At 62.2% G+C, this 15,312-nt stretch overlaps 1 protein-coding gene across 12 annotated transcripts in view; it reads right to left on the bottom strand.

Moving 5' to 3' along the window:
- LOC129472208 (multiple epidermal growth factor-like domains protein 6) overlaps positions 1-15,312 on the bottom strand; it is a 120,013-nt gene that overhangs the window by 12,492 nt on the left and 92,209 nt on the right. For 11 of the 12 annotated variants that reach the window (XM_055261606.2, XM_063631169.1, XM_063631172.1 and 8 more), the window contains 12 exons: positions 12,722-12,847; positions 11,828-11,950; positions 9,327-9,449; positions 8,871-9,008; positions 8,097-8,216; positions 7,437-7,559; positions 6,642-6,812; positions 6,124-6,255; positions 5,407-5,535; positions 3,722-3,850; positions 3,029-3,163; positions 2,819-2,953 (listed from right to left, as the gene is read on the bottom strand). In XM_055261606.2, the coding sequence (XP_055117581.1) occupies positions 2,819-2,953; positions 3,029-3,163; positions 3,722-3,850; positions 5,407-5,535; positions 6,124-6,255; positions 6,642-6,812; positions 7,437-7,559; positions 8,097-8,216; positions 8,871-9,008; positions 9,327-9,449; positions 11,828-11,950; positions 12,722-12,847 (1,584 nt within the window). The remainder of the gene's footprint in view (positions 1-2,818; positions 2,954-3,028; positions 3,164-3,721; positions 3,851-5,406; positions 5,536-6,123; positions 6,256-6,641; positions 6,813-7,436; positions 7,560-8,096; positions 8,217-8,870; positions 9,009-9,326; positions 9,450-11,827; positions 11,951-12,721; positions 12,848-15,312) is intronic. The other variant, XM_063631174.1, reaches the window with a different exon arrangement.

Below are 15,312 nucleotides of genomic sequence, written 5' to 3'. Positions count from 1 at the left end.
CGGTAATACAGGCGGAGCACCAGGCCTGGCCCCACTGAGGCCCTGAGGACACACCCTGGTGAACCCTTGTCACCAGGGCCCATCCCCAGGGGCACCTGCCCACAGGGACACAGGCACGTCCCTGGGACCACAGGCCTGGCACTCATTTTGCCCTAGGGCACTGGGCAGTGTGCACAGGGCTGGGGGGTCGCTGGCCAAAGCAGCCCCACAGGGCCTCAGGGAACCCCCCCCCCACACACACTAACTGGAGTAGATGAGTGCTGGGCAGGAACAGTTTCCAGACCCAACAAGAGATGTTATCTTTATAAAGAGTGTTGATCTTTATATCAACAGTCGGATATCATCACCTGTGGCTTATCCTTGGAGCACCACAGGCTCTTAAAGAAAAGAGGGGAAGGAGCAGAGGGGGGCAGGGGAGGAGCAGAGGAGGGGCAGGGGAGGAGCAGGGGAGGAGCAGAGGAGGCGCAGGGGAGGAGCAGAGGAGGGGCAGGGGAGGGGTGGGGAGGGGCAGGGGAGGGGCAGGGGAGGGGCAGAGGGGGGCAGAGGGGGGCAGGGGAGGGGCAGGGGAGGGGCAGGGGAGGGGCAGGGGAGGGGCAGAGGGGGGCAGGGGAGGGGCAGGGGAGGGGCAGAGGGGGGCAGGGGAGGAGCAGGGGAGGAGCAGAGGGGGGCAGGGGAGGAGCAGAGGGGGGCAGGGGAGGGGCAGGGGGGGCAGGGGAGGGGCAGAGGGGGCAGGGGAGGGGCAGAGGGGGCAGGGGAGGGGCAGGGGAGGGGCGGGGGGGGCAGGGGAGGGGCGGGGGGGGCAGGGGAGGGGCAGGGGAGGGGCAGGGGAGGGGCGGGGGGGCAGGGGGGGCAGGGGAGGGGTGGGGGGGCAGGGGGGCAGGGGAGGAGCAGAGGAGGGGCAGGGGAGGGGCGGGGAGGGGCAGGGGAGGGGCAGAGGGGGGCAGGGGTGGGGCAGGGGAGGGGCGGGAGGGGCGGGAGGGGCAGAGGGGGGCAGGGGAGGGACAGGGGAGGGGCAGGGGAGGGACAGGGGAGGGGCAGGGGAGGGGCAGGGGGAGGAGCCTTCCTCCTCTCAGCAACTGGGGGCTCCAGGAGCAGTGGAGGTGCTTCTCTGGCGAGGCCACCTCACTGTCTCCGGTGTAGAGAGCGGGGACTGGAAGGAGGGGTCACAGGCATCAGGGGAGGGTGAGCTGCTGGTGTGTGTCTGCATGCACCTGCCTGCATTCATGTGTGTGTGTGTGTAAGCGGTGTGTGCATATATGTGTGTATGTGTAAGTGGTGTGTGCATGTATGTGTGTACATGTTTGAGGGTGGTGAGCGGGAGGAAGGGTGGGGAGAGGATGCCAGGGAGTCAGGAGGAGCTGAGTCCCACGTCCGCGAACTCATGAAGCCCTAGGGCTTGTGCACAGATGAGAAGTGGGCACTCAGAGCTGCTGCATGCCGGCCTGAGACCACAGAGCTTCTGTGAGTCCAGGTCGGGAGTCTTGGCCTAGAGTGCTCTGGCCCTTAGTGGCTGGGACCAGGGTGGCCTAAGAGCTGGCTGGTGGGTCCTTGGGTGGGTGACGTTGCTCCCTCTGCAGGCCCCTTCTCATTCCCCAGATGGAGGTGGGGAGGGGAAGGGCCCATGCTGGGGGGGCTTGAGTCCAGACAGCCCCCTGGCATGGCCCCAGGGGAGGCAGAGGAGGGGGATGGGCCCAGGGGAGGCAGAGGAGGGGGCTGGGCCCAGGGGAGGCAGAGGAAGGGGCTGGGCCTAGGGGAGGCAGAGGAAGGGGGCTGGTGCCGGGCTTCTCACTCTCTCTCCAGCCCAGGCCATGGTCATGCCGGTCACACGGCAAGTCTTTGTGGCTCCCGTCTCTCCCAGCCAATGGGCGTGGACAGCGTGCGCCGGGCCAAGGGAGGCTCCGACCTGCCCAGGCCTTGTCGGCGGCAGCGGCGGCAGCGGCGGCAGCCACGTTACTCATGCTGAGGGCATTTTCCTTCCCCTCATAAGCCGATGACACACTCGGGTATTTCCTACCCTGGTCATGAGACTGAGGAGTGACCATCCCGCTGAGCCTCAGACCAGCTTGGTCAGCTTTCTGCTTGGCCAGGACCACAAGCCGTTGTCCTGGTCATTGCACCTCCCGCCAGTGCAAGCTGGGGCAGCCAGGACACCCCCACCTTCCCAGCCCTCTTGGCAAAGCCCCCAGCCCCATGCACGCTGGGCTGGAATCTCATCGGGGAGTTGGTCCCCGGGTCTCCTGGGAATACCTAAGCATGGACTCGGCTGGTCCATCTCTCAGCCAGCTCCTAACAGCCTCCTCCCCTGCCTGCCATGTGAGCGTGGGGCTCCCAGGCTCTGTGCCTGCTCACACCCAGGCCAAAGCATCTGCGTGCAGGGGCCTGCAGCCACGACCCCAGGCCGGCACTGCAGCCCAGACCACTCTCCGAACCGCCACGTCCAGGGGCAGCCTCTGCTGCCGGCTCACATGTGAGGAGGGAGCTGCTGCCCCAGCCTCTGAGAGAAGCCCACAGTCTGTTCCGGTCGAGCAAGGAGCGAGTGGGCAAGGGAAGAGTTTGGAGAAGCACTGGCCCCTCTCCGGGCCAGGCCATGGGCAGACAGCAGCTCCTGCCCTGAGCAGACCAGACTCAGACTAGCAGCCGCACCACTGCTACGTGACAAGCTGTCAAGGCAACACCGGTAGGAAGGCACCACCTGGGCTTAGGCTAAGGGGGCCGATAGTGACAGCTGTGCAGCCCTTCTGAAGCCCACCCTCCAGCCAGGCAGGCAGCCTAGACCCCACAATGAGAATGCCGGGAACCCCAGGAGCTGGCCACTCACCTTGGCCACAATCCTCTCCCTGGAAACCAGCAGGACACTGCTTCCCACACTCGCCGCTCAGAGAGTCACAGGCCACGCCCACTGGGCAGGTGCATGCCTGCCGGCACCCCGGCCCAAAGTAGCCCGGCTCACACTCTGCAGGGCATGAGAGAGGGGTGGGTGGGGTCAGCCGGCCCTGGCACCCCCCCCAGACCCCATGCCTGGACTCACCTGCCTGACAGCGCTCGCCCCTGTAGCCGGCCTTGCAGGAGCAGCTGCCATCCCTCTTGTCACAGGACCGCGTGTGGGGCTGTACACACTGGCACTCCTCCGAGCAGCCCGGCCCAAAGGCCCACGGCGGGCAGGCTGCACCCACAGAACCGTTGAGTGGGGCTCCTGTCTGAAGCCCCACCCTCCCAGACCGCTTCCACCAGCCCTGGGTCAGCCAGGACGACAGCCAAGATCATGTAGGGAGCTGTCCTCCTCCACCTCTCCCCCTGCAGCCCACCGCCCCTTCCCTCCCCGAGTGTCTGAACCCCAGGGATGGGTGACCCCACCAGGGACTCAGAGCTTGGCCTTGCTGCCAGGAATCTCCAAAAGCCAAGATAGGCCTCATCCCCTGGAGGCTTCTGCAAAAGGCCTGGCCCTGCCCTCATCTGCAGCCCTACCACCCATCAGGGCTGGGAGGCACCACAAGGTTGGGGACCATCCACCCAGACGCCCTGGATGTCAGCACAGTCACAGTCGAGAGGATGTGGCTTAGAGTCCACAGACTCAGGGCGGACTCCAGACCCACATCCCAGTGGGTGACCTGGCTGGGCCCCGATAGCCTCATCCTAACCCAGACCACAGGTAACAGGACACAGACTATCCCTTCCACCCGCTGCCGCCACCATGGACACTGGAAGGGGCAGTGAGACTCACTGAGGTGGCAGAAGCGGCCGTAGAGCCCCGGGTCGCACAGGCAGGCCCCGTAGAGGCGGTGGCACCGGCCCCGGTTGGCACAGTTGCATTTCTTGCGACAGTGCTTGCCATAGTAGCCCTTGGGGCAGCCTGGGGGCAGCGGGGCTCCATGAGAACCTTGGTGGCAGCCAGCCTACCACATGTGGTCCCCCGCATGTGGTAGGATGCTCAGGGGCCCAGGGCCTAGCACAGGAGCTGGGAGCAGCCCCCGCCAGGGCACTAGGTGAGCCTTCTGGATGTGACCATCTGCCCTGGCTGGTCTGTCCCCTACATCCCCTGCCCCCAGGGTTTGTAGCAAGGGCGGGTGGAAGAGCACATTCCTCGGCTCACACTGGAGAGATGCACAAAGCTCATGCCCCACTCTCCCCAAAGTCTGGCCCCCATCAGGAGCTGCCTGACTTCTGTCCCATGGCGGTCACTAAGCTTGACCTCAGAACCTCAAAGCGGGAACGACACGTGGTCCCAGTGGCCAAGGTCCCAGGCCCAAGCCGCAGGTGGCCCCAGAGCTAGAAATGTCCTTTCTTCCCCAAACAATTCCCTCTGGCTGGGTCCTTCCCCACATCTTTCCTCCTACTGAAGGCGGTAGTCAGATGAAGGTACCCCCACAACTACATACACGTCCTATTCCCCAGGACCTGGAGACTAGGCACAGTTGCATTTCTTGCGACAGTGCTTGCCATAGTAGCCCTGCGTTATTCAGGTTGGCCCTGAATCCAAAGACAGATGTCCTCATCAGAGAGGCAGGTGGAGGCTGAGACAGAAAGACGAGGCCTGGAGAAGAGGAGGTGACCCCTCGATGCTGCAGGCAGCCTGGAGGGTACAGCACAATCCCAGGGATGCAGCACCCAGGAATGAATATGGGGGTTCCCCAGCCCCCCATAGAATCAAAAGGGCAGACAAAGTGGGGAAGGGAGGCACGCTGACACAGAAGAGGTAGGAAGCCCTGTGCGGCTGCCTGGGGTCCCCACCACCACCAGGCAACTAGCCCTGCAGAGCCCAGCACATACAGCCAGGAAAGCTCACGGGGCCACCTGGGGCACAGGTTCTAGGGCTGGCTGTCTCCCTCTCATGAAGGCAGAAGGTTTATGATACGTTAGCTGCACTCTCCAATGAAAGAGGCAGAAATGACAAAGTCTGAAGACTTAAAGATGAAGCTTTAGCCACCTGGGAAACATTTTCTGGACTAATTCCTCCAGAAAGGCTGAAACTTTAGAGTTAATAAGGAAGTCAACATCATCCCTTGCAGCCACTAGCCCCTGAGTAATCCCTTCTGCAAACCTCACCCAGCCATCACCAGCTCTACTTGAATGCTTCCAGGAACAGGGACCTCACTGCCTCTCAAGGGAACCCATTCCAAAAGTGTTGCTCTGTAAAGTCTTATCATCTGCTACAGTTAGGCCCTGGGAAAATTAGCAACAGTGAAAAAGCAACACCCCTCTCATTCAAGGGCCTCATTCCCTCTCAAGCACAGCCTAAAGCTCTGGAGACAGGGAGGCAGGAAGGGAAGGGAGTCTAGGAAAAGTTTGGCAGCAGTTTCCCTGCTCCAGTGGGAGGAAGGAGACAAGGAGGACATGGAGGGGTGGTGCCTCCCACTTCCCTTACAGCCCAGGGGTAATTCCAGAAGCACCAGAAGAGGTTGCACACACCATCCTCACAGTTAGTTCCGCTGACACCGGGGGGGCAACGGCAGGCCCCTGTGACAGCGTCGCAGGTCCCACCATTCTGACAGCTGCAGGAGAAGCTGCAGTTCTTCCCAAAGGTGTCCGAAGGACAAGCTACAAAGAGTGACAGGGAAGCGTCAGGGTCACCAGCCAGCATGACACTCTGAGACCCCTTCCTAGGGTTGGAGGCTCTGGGTTTAGAAGCAATTGCCTAGAGATAAAATGATGTCACTTGGACCACATCATCCCTGCCCAAGCTCATGGCAGACATCACTAATCGATCACTGACTCCTCTCTCTGAACGCCAGCAGAGATAGGAGTCTCCTCCTTCTGAACCAGCTCTTTCAAACAGGCAGAGCCTCACTGACAGTTATGATGGGTCCCCGGCCATCTGAGCTAGAGGAACCCCACCTGCCGGCTGCCCTTCAGCAGACACTTCTCACTGTCTTAGTTATTTGCTGGCTTGCTTGTTGCTGGACCGTGAAGACTGATATTTAGGAAGGACAGTGCCCGGCATAGAGTGGACAGTCAGGGGATGCTTATCAAAGGAATGAACAAATGGATGAATGAATGGATCTGCACAGAGCCCCCCGCCCAGGGCCAGCAGGCAGGAGTAAAACTGAATGGGCTCAAAGGGCTGTCCCCAGGTCTTGGGGCTCAGAGGCCCCTTCCCAGCCCCCAGCCCCTGCCCAGCTGCCTCACTCTCATTGCAGATGAGCCCAGTCCAGCCCTGGGGGCAGTCACAGCCATCCAGGCCTGGGAGGCAGGTCCCTCCGTTCCTGCAGTCATCACAGGTCAAGCTGCAGTCGTGGCCAAAGGAGTCATCCAGGCAGACTGGGGGGCAGACCAGGATGGGGGCGTTCAGAGCCTGACCCCTGGCCTCAGCAGGCACAGAGGCCCGGCTCAGACCCTCAGGCCAGGGAAGGGGCGTAAGGGGCATCCTCGGCCCATGAGGGCCCCAAAAGGGTGACATGTGGACAGATACTGGGGCCAGAAGGAGCCCTAACCTGGGAGCTGGGAGCCCGGTCCTGCCCGGCTCAGCCCGCACGAACTGTGCAAACTGAGCCAGTGGCTCACTCTCTCTGGGCCTTGGTCTAACATGGCATTGCAGGGGTCCTTCCTCACGTCCCCAGCCTCTGATTGGATGGTAGCCTAGAAAGAGGGGTCGCTGGCTGCCAGCCCTGCAAGCAGGAGCCCCCGGGGGCTGGGCCCGTGCTCACCAAACTTCTCTGTGAGCGCGTGTTCACCCCGCAACTCTGCCTCTTCCTCATCAGCCCCAACGTCGTCATCCTGGAAGAGTTGCGGCAGCTCATCCTGGAGCACGGCAATGTGGGGCAGGGGCCGCACGAAGGGCAGCTCGCCGTCCGGGTCCACCACCGGCTCCTCCAGGGCTGCCAGGGGCACAGAGGCCCCTTAGCCCCTGCCACCCACCTGCCTGCCCCAGCGACTCCCCGGCGGGTAGGGCTGGGCCTGAGCCCCACCCCAGGGCCTCCCGCCACCCTCCTACTGCCTCCACTACCCCCACCTCCTCAGCCTGGTCCCAGGGGTCATCCCAGCTGCACCCGACCCTCCTTCTCAGTACAGAGAAGGCTCTGGACCCTGAGGACCTGAACCCTGCCCCTCTGCCCCAGCCTCATCCCAGCTCTAGGGACTCTGGGGCCTAGAGAGGTAGGGGTGAGAGCAGCTACCATCAGCCCCAGGGACAACATCACCTTAGGTCTTGGTCCCTTCTCTCACCTGGTCAGGACAGGTGCTGGGCTCCGGGAGGATGCCTGTCTCACCAGCTTCCCCCACCCCACTGTCCCCAACCCCCACACGGCCCTCAGAAGAGGCAGGACCTCAGTGGGTCCCCAGGGGCCTGAGAGCCTCTGAGGTGGTGTTGGCCCAGAGAGGCCAGGGGGCAAAGGACCCCAGGCAGGTGGGGGTGGGGTGGGCCAGGCCTGCGGGATGCAGGGTCAGCTGGGGCAAACTGGAGAAGGCAGAGGCTGGTGCTCCGCGGAGGGCAGGAGACTCACGGCTACAGCCCCTGCGGTCCTCGTGCAGCCGGTAGCCGGCCTCACAGGAGCACTGGAAGGAGCCGGCCAGGTTGGTGCAGTGGTGCTCGCAGCCACCATGGCTGGAGGCGCACTCATCCACATCTGCGGGCGACCCGGGGCCACTGAGGCCTGTGCTCCCGGGTGGGGAACCAGGGAGGCCCCTGCCCACCCAGTCCTACCCGCAGGACTGAAGCCCTGGTGGCCCTGCCAGAGTTGAGTGGCTCATCTCTTGAACCAGCCAGTAAAACTCACCCTCAGCCACAGCGGCCACTCTGGCCATCCTCCCACCCCAAGGTCAGAGCCATGGCAGACACCTGCTAGAGGGGCCCAGGCTGGGAGGGGCCGGCCAGGCAGCAGCCAGGGGGACAGGCCCAGCTCCAGGAGAGAGCGGCCAGTGACCTCAGGCCAGAGGGAGGGAGGGGACAGGTCAGCACAGCCCCGCACTCAGCAGGCGCTCAATCAACGCCCATAGCCCTGCATGCAGCAGGTGCCCAACCAACGCCCACAGCCCCACAGCAAAGCACAGAGCAGGCTGACCCCATGCCCACCATGGGGGGACCAGAGCCAGCCCCATGTCCTTCCTTAGGGCAGCCCTGCTCCCAGGCCACCCCAGCTGTGCAGTGGCAGGGCAGTGCTCACCCTCACAGCCACAGCCATCGGCACTGAGCCGGTAGCCAGCGTAGCAGCCGCACTCGTACCCGCCGGGGTTGTTGGTGCACACCTGCTGGCAGCATGGGCTGTCTGCACAGTCGTCGACATCTGTGGAGCACACACCACGGGCCCCCTGGTACCAGGCACCTGCACGTGCACACATCCCCACCCACACACAACTGCATGCAACTGCATACGACCACACACAACCCACGCACCCGACTGCACGTGCACCTGCCCAGTCTCACGTGTGCACACCTACATTCATGGCATCTGCAGACAATCGCACCCACCACACAATCACACCAACGCACATGCACTTTCCTGGTCCCACATATGTGCACACAGAGGACACGTCACAGCCCCGGGGCCACCCGCCTGTCTGCTGTGGACAAGGTGTTGGGACTGGGGCTAGAGGGTGGGGACTCCATCTGGGAGTCAGGGTCTGGGGTATGACTTCCAGGACACTGGGTCCTTCCCAGGTGAAGGGGCAGTACTGAGGAGGTGCTGATGGGGCTAAGGGGGTGCTGTGAATGTGGGTATGGGCCTGGCAGGCCGATGCGGGCACCGAGGGTCTTTCCTGGCCAGGATGCTGCCTCTGTCAGGCCTGCCCTACCACCCCGCCTGGGCCCAGGCAGCCAGACCAGGACTCAGGGAGACTGATGAGGACCTCCAAGTCATGGCATGGAACTGATTCCAGACCCAGGGCAGCAGCGGGTCCCTGGAGTGGGGTGCAGGCATCTGGGAGGAGCCAGTGCGCACCGATGCAGGTCTTCTGATCTGTGTCCAGCTCGTAGCCACGGGGACAGGTGCACAGGGGCCCAGCACTGGTGTGGCTGCAGCCATGGGAGCAGCCGCCGTTGTTGGCCTCACAGCTGTTCACGATTTCCATCTCAATCCCTGCCGTGAGACCAGCCACCCGGGGTGTGGGATGGCAGCTAGGATGACACCCACCTACCTTAGTTCCCCCTACCTCCACCCAGCAGCCAGCCTCAGGCCCGGGGACACCCGTGGGAAGCAGCAACATGGAGCTCCCAGGCCTTGTCGGGTCTGGGACTCCCTGCCCTCCCTCGACCCTCTGCTCACCAAGGGCTCACACCCAGGGCTGCCCCTGATTGACAAGGAAGCCCTGCCCTTCAGCCAAAGCAGGCCTCAGGGTCCTGGGGAGCAGCATGGCCATCCCGAGCACCTTCAGCCTGTTGCCAGCTACCCACTCACGGTAGCACTGCCGGCCATCGGCGCCCAGCTCATAGCCCGCATGACACATGCACTTGAAGGACCCCTGGGTGTTGAGGCAGCCATGGGCACACTGGGCCAGCCCTGCAGCACATTCGTCCACATCTGGAGGGGAGAGACCACAGAGAGGGCTCAGAGGTGCCAGAAAGGGCCTTTGCATGGGACCAGTGGAAGACAGCACACAGCCTGCTGACACCCAGGGCCTGTGGCCGCATGACACAGGCGTTCAGGGCCAATCCCACTGTCCCTGATGACCACTAGTCACAGCCCTGCAGGTCCCCTGGGATGAAGAAGTTGGCACCCACACGGGTCTCACACTAAGCCCATTGTGTGACCAGGTGCCATTACCCAGGCGGCACTTTCCTGGTGTCAGTGAGGACGTGGAACCACACACCACGACACCCCACGGCCATCCGGCGGGTGCCTGGTGATATGGTCTGGCTGTGTCCCCACACAAATCTCACCTTGAACTGTAACTCCCACAATTCCCACGTGTGGTGGAGGAGCCTGGTGGGAGGTGATTGAATCATGGGGGTGGGTCTTTCCTGCACTGTTCTCGTGATAGTAAGTCTCATGAGATCTGATGGTTTTAAAAACAGGAGTTTCCCTGCACAAGCTCTCTCTTTTCCTACTGCTATTGACATGAGGTGTGACTTGCTCCTCCTGGCCTTCCACCATGATTGTGAGGCCGCCCCAAGCCATGTGGAACTGTTAAGTCCATTAAACCTCTTTCTTTAGTAAATTGCCCAGTCTTGGGTATGTCTTTATCAGCAGCATGAAAATGGACTAATACCCTTGGAAACTGACCACTGCCTGGTCTGGACAAATGCCGCTGCCTCAGAGACTCACCCTGTGGACCACTGGGGCGGCGGCAGCCAGACCCCTCCCCAAGGCTGCTTGGCCCAGGGAAGAGTCAGGAACACCCAGACGTGCAGGGACAGGCTTAACAAATAAATGTTGCCCAGCCATGCTGCAGAGGACGGCGTGGTGTGGCAGAGGGTGCAGCGGTGGGTTCCAAACAATGGCACCTGCCTGCGACCTGACTCTAAACAAGCACATTCACGAACAGCCCCAGCGAAGCAGCAGCAGAAGCCCATCCCACACGTCCAGTGTTTCCTGGGCTCAGGAACAATGCCTCCTTTCTTCTTGAGTTCTATTTAATTATTTTATTTATTTTTAGACAGGGTCTCATTCTGTCACCCAGGCTGTAGCGCACTGGTGCAATCATGGCTCACTGTAGCCTCAACCTCCTGGGCTCAAGTGATTCTCCTGCCTCAGCCTCCCGAGTAGCTGGGACTCCTGCCTCAGCCTCCTGAGTAGCTGGGACTCCTGCCTCAGCCTCCTGAGTAGCTGGGACCACAGGTGTGCACCACCATGCTCAGCTAGTTGGGTTTTCTTATTTTTTTGTACATACAGGATCTCACTATGTTGCCCAGGCTGGTCTTGAACTTCTAAACTCAAGTGATCTGCCCACCTTGGCCTCCCAAAGTGCTGGGATTACAGGTGTGAGCCACCACGCCAGGCCTTTTTTTTTTTTAGAGACAGAATCTTGCTCTGCCACCCAGGCCGGAGTGCAGTGGCGTGATCATAGCTCACTGCAGCCTTGACCTCCTGGGCTCAAGTGATCCTCCTGCCTCAGATTCCTGAGTAGCTAGGACTCCAGACAGCACCACCACACGTGGCTAATTAAAAAAAAAAAAATTGTTTAGAGACAGGGTCTCGCCATGTTGCCTAGGCTGGTCTTGAGCAACTGGGCTTAAGCGGTCCTCCCTCTTTGGCCTCCCAAAGTGCTGGGATTACAGGTGTGAGCCACAGCCCCAGGCTCATTTCTCCTTTTCTCTTATTCATCTCTTCAGTTTCCTGCTGGGCAGGCACTACTTAGGAAATACGATAGTTTAGGCCGGGCGCAGTGGCTCACGCCTGTAATCCCAGCACTTTGGGAGGCCGAGGAGGGCGGATCACAAGATCAGGAGATCGAGACCATCCTGGCCAACATGGTGAAACCCCGTCTCTACTAAAAATACAAAAAATTAGCCAGGCATAGCGGCGGGTGCCTGTTGTCCCAGCTGCTGGGGAGGCCAAGGCAGGAGAATGGCGTGAACCCGGGAGGTGGAGCTCGCAGTGAGCCGAGATTGCACCACTGCACTCCAGCATGGGCGATCCAGCGAGACTCCGTCTCAAAAAAAAAAAAAAAAAAAAAAAATACAATAGTTTAAAAACTATAAGCAACACCTGGGCTCCCTGGCTCACTCCTGGTGAAATGAGCCTCGGGCTGGGAGCAGCTTTTGCCAGCCTTCCTACCCTCGCCCCTCGGCCCCCAGCAAGGGAGATGAGACCGCCACATCCCAGGTCACCTAAGGGGGCAAGGCCAAAGGGCCTGGTCTCATGGGAGGCCACGGCCCCAGAGTTAGACGGGTCCCTCCACAGCGCCTGGGTGCGCTTTCTGACCCTGGGCGGGGCGGAGCAGGGGAGGGGCATCCTACCTTCACAGGCCTTGCCGTCTGCTGCTAGCTGATAGCCCACGTGGCACTCACAGTGGGCGAGGCCCCGGACCACCTGGCACCTGTGCATGCAGCCGCCGTTCCTGTCGGCACACGGGCTTCGCCCTGCAGCCACGGACCCGAGGAGGGGGTTGGGGAGAGGGGACCCCAGTGGCCGCAGGGCACCTGCCCCAAGGCTTCTTGTGAGACCCCTCACCCAGTGCTCTCCCCACTCTGTGCTCCAGGCTGATGGGCTGGGCAGCGGGTCTCCCTCCTCCCAGGTGCAGAAGGCCCCCAAGACGTCGAGAAGACTCTGCAGTCTCAGGACAAGGCCAGCCAGCCCAGGTCAGGCAACGGCCCAGGCCAGCTCCTCCCACCACCCTTCTCGGCCCAGGTGCTGGCGCTGACACCAGGGCGGTGGCCTCCCAGCTCTGTGACTCCGGCCCCTTCATGCCCACACTGGGGAGGACCTAGAGGCCAGGTGGGGGCATTCTCTCAGCACCTGCCCCACCCACAGCCCCCATTTCCATATCCTGGAGGACTGCTGAGTCTGCCGTACCGTCACCATCAGCAAAGCCCCCCACCACCTTCCACGCAAGCAGCCCTGACGACTCAGAGCTAAGTGCCAAACCAGGCTGGCCTGCCACCTCCTCCCAAGGGCAGCAAGCCTCAGGTGGGCACCTATGGAAGTGAGGTGGCCCCCCATCAGGTGGGCACCTACAGCAGTGAGGCGGCCCCCATCCTGAGCTTCCTGGCCCCAAACGTGCCATCCCTACCAGGCCTCTCAGCAGCCTTGGGGGCCTCCTGAAGACCCACTTCCCCCAACGGCCCAGGCAAGGCAGCTTGTCCTGCCTCCACCCTCAGGTCCTCCCTCCCTCCCGGGCTGGCGGCACTCACAGACACAGCGCCTGCCGTCCTCCTGGAGCTGGAACCCGGGCCGGCACTGGCAGCGATGCCGAGTGATCATGAGCTGGACACAGTGGTGCTGGCAGCCGCCATTGCCCAGGGTGCAGGAGTTAATGGCTGGGGACACGGGGAGGACCCCAAGTCAGCCCAAGAGGACGCCTGGCCGACAGTCTGTCCCTGGCTGGCATGGAGCAGGGAGTGGCATGGCCACTTCCTCCTGCTGTAGGACCCCTCCTGGCCACTCCGAGCCCCTCCGCCTTTTCATCTCCATCGTCACAGGCTGCTCCCTGCCCGGCTCACAGGCCTGGTTTTGCCTTCTCTGCTACCTACAGGATCCTCACGCCTGCAGGGGATTCACTGGATCCTCTGGCCCCAGCCTGCTCGAGGGCTGGACACAGAAGGGGACCCTACCCAGACAGAAGCCCAGCACAGAACACTAAGCACCAGGGGTCTCTGAGAAGCTGCGAGCATGGGCTCAGTGCCCCAGCAGGCTGCATCTCCCTGGAGGAGGATGCAGGCTGACAAGGGGTGACTGAGACCCAGGCATCTCACCATCGTGGTCCTTAGGCCAGGGTGGGAGCAGGTGCGGGGACGCCATGGACAGCTGCCATGGGCCACAGGCTTGGCCCCCAGTTCCCAAGGGACCAGCACAGCTCCTACCCACCCCAGGCCAGGCCACACCTCACGCCTGACCCCACGCAGTGCCCATGCCCCCATTCCTTCATGCACATTCCTGCAAAGCATGGACTGTGGGGTCAGGTTGGCACAGTGGGTGCCTGTACCCCATGGATGGATGGGGCTGTGCCCTGAGCTGGCCCAGGGAGGTGGGGAGAGGGCGCTGGGCCAGGCTGGGCACCCAGGGTGGGCACTGGACCTCTGCCAGAAGCAGCAGCCAGCCCCTCAGCAGGGGTTTGGTTACTGTCAAGTCTGGCAGTCGCCTTGCGGTTAGGGAGGGAGTCAGCCCTGAGCTCAGAGGGAAGCCGCAAGAATGTGCTGTTGCCTGTGCCGGGCAGGGGAGGCTGTCTGCCCAGGCCTGTGCCCAGAGCAATCCCAAACCCCTTTACCAAAGTGCCAACACTCTCTCGGAGTGGGGAGGCTTCTTTGAGATGCCGCCTCCTCTGGGGCACCTCCTGGGGGGCTGCCACCATCCCTGGGAGGTGGCTGGGCCTGGGGCCGAGACTGGGGAACCCATCTACTGTTGCTGCATGGCGGATGGGAAGCCTGGCACCACGGAGGGGAGGGCGGTCAGAGGTCAACAGAGCAGGCAGTGGCTGGAGCAGCCGCTGGGCCCTGAGAAGGCAAAACCCCTCAGAGCAAGCTGGCTTAAAAAACCCCCCGTGCTTGCCGTACCTGTCTCCCACAGGGGAGCAGGCGCTGAGGGGCCCCTCCTGGGGCAGAGCCAGCCTTGGGAGGCTGTTGGGGGTCGCAGTGATGGCTCTGTCTCCTGCCCCACGTGTCCCTGGCACGTGCAGGCCGTGGGGAACCCAGGGCAGAACTCAGGTAAGCCCGTCTGCCTCTGAGCCCCTCGCCCCATCCACCTAACTGCCCAGACAAGATGGGAGCTGTCCTGGCCCCCAGGCCCGGCCTGCCTCACCTGAGACGGCTCTGCTGAAGCCACTCCTGTGACTCCAGGGGCCTCTGAGCATGGCCTGCGCCGGCCCCGCCTTCCCGGGGGCCCTGTTTATTGTGTTCACCGCAGCAACAGCACCCCTGTCTGGAACACGTAATAGGAAACAGACCCCCTCCTAGCAGGGCCAGGCAGGCACAGGGGGCACAGAGCCCATGGCAGGGAAGCTGCGCCATCAGGACCCAGGCACCACAAGGGCCCAGGAAGCTGTGGCAGGGCTGGGAAAAAAAGAGGCTTCTCATCAGCCCCTCCAGACAGGCAGAGCCCCGAGATGCACCCAGGGACCACCGGGCATGGTGCCCACTGGAGCCTACCAGGGAGAGGGGATCAGAGGCAGGGATCCCCCCCAGAGCCTGTCCTCTTGCCACTCCAGTCCACACAGTTCTAACACCCCAGATGCTCCCAAGCTGTGTGCAGCCGGGAGCCAAGCCCAGTGTTGTCGCATATATCCTGTGCCACGGATTCCCGGAAAGCTGAACCAGGCCGATTTTCGCCAGCACTGGGATGTGCAGCTCAGGAAGGGCCACTCCTGCATGGCCAGTGCCCAATACTGCTACGGATGTGTCCAGACCCCTCGGGACACTGAGACCCAGCTGCAAAACACACAGCACAGCCACCCCTGCCCAGGCTACAGCCAAAGGCTCACACCTGCTACAGCCCTGTAAAGTGGACCAAGCTCAGACCCGGCAAAGCTGAGTGTGTCCATCAGACACAGACTGGGGATTTGCCTCCCAGTGGAGGAAGAGCCTCCCTGTCTGTGCTCCACAGCCCTCACCTGGCTCACCTGTGGACAGATGCAAGCCCTACTGTGTCTTTCACTTCTTTAATACTGGTGTTTTCTCAAAGGAAAAAATCCTCACCCAGTGAGGGTTTGATGGTCAGTGTGCACAATCACACCAGATGCTTCGGCAATCCGGCCCAACGTTTCTGTCCCTTCCTGACTTTGGAGTCTTGT

The sequence above is a fragment of the Symphalangus syndactylus genome, chromosome 22, assembly GCF_028878055.3.
Source record: "Symphalangus syndactylus isolate Jambi chromosome 22, NHGRI_mSymSyn1-v2.1_pri, whole genome shotgun sequence".
Taxonomy (NCBI): domain Eukaryota; kingdom Metazoa; phylum Chordata; class Mammalia; order Primates; family Hylobatidae; genus Symphalangus; species Symphalangus syndactylus.
Note: the sequence above shows the minus strand (reverse complement) of the source record. Positions and strands in the feature narration are given on the sequence as shown.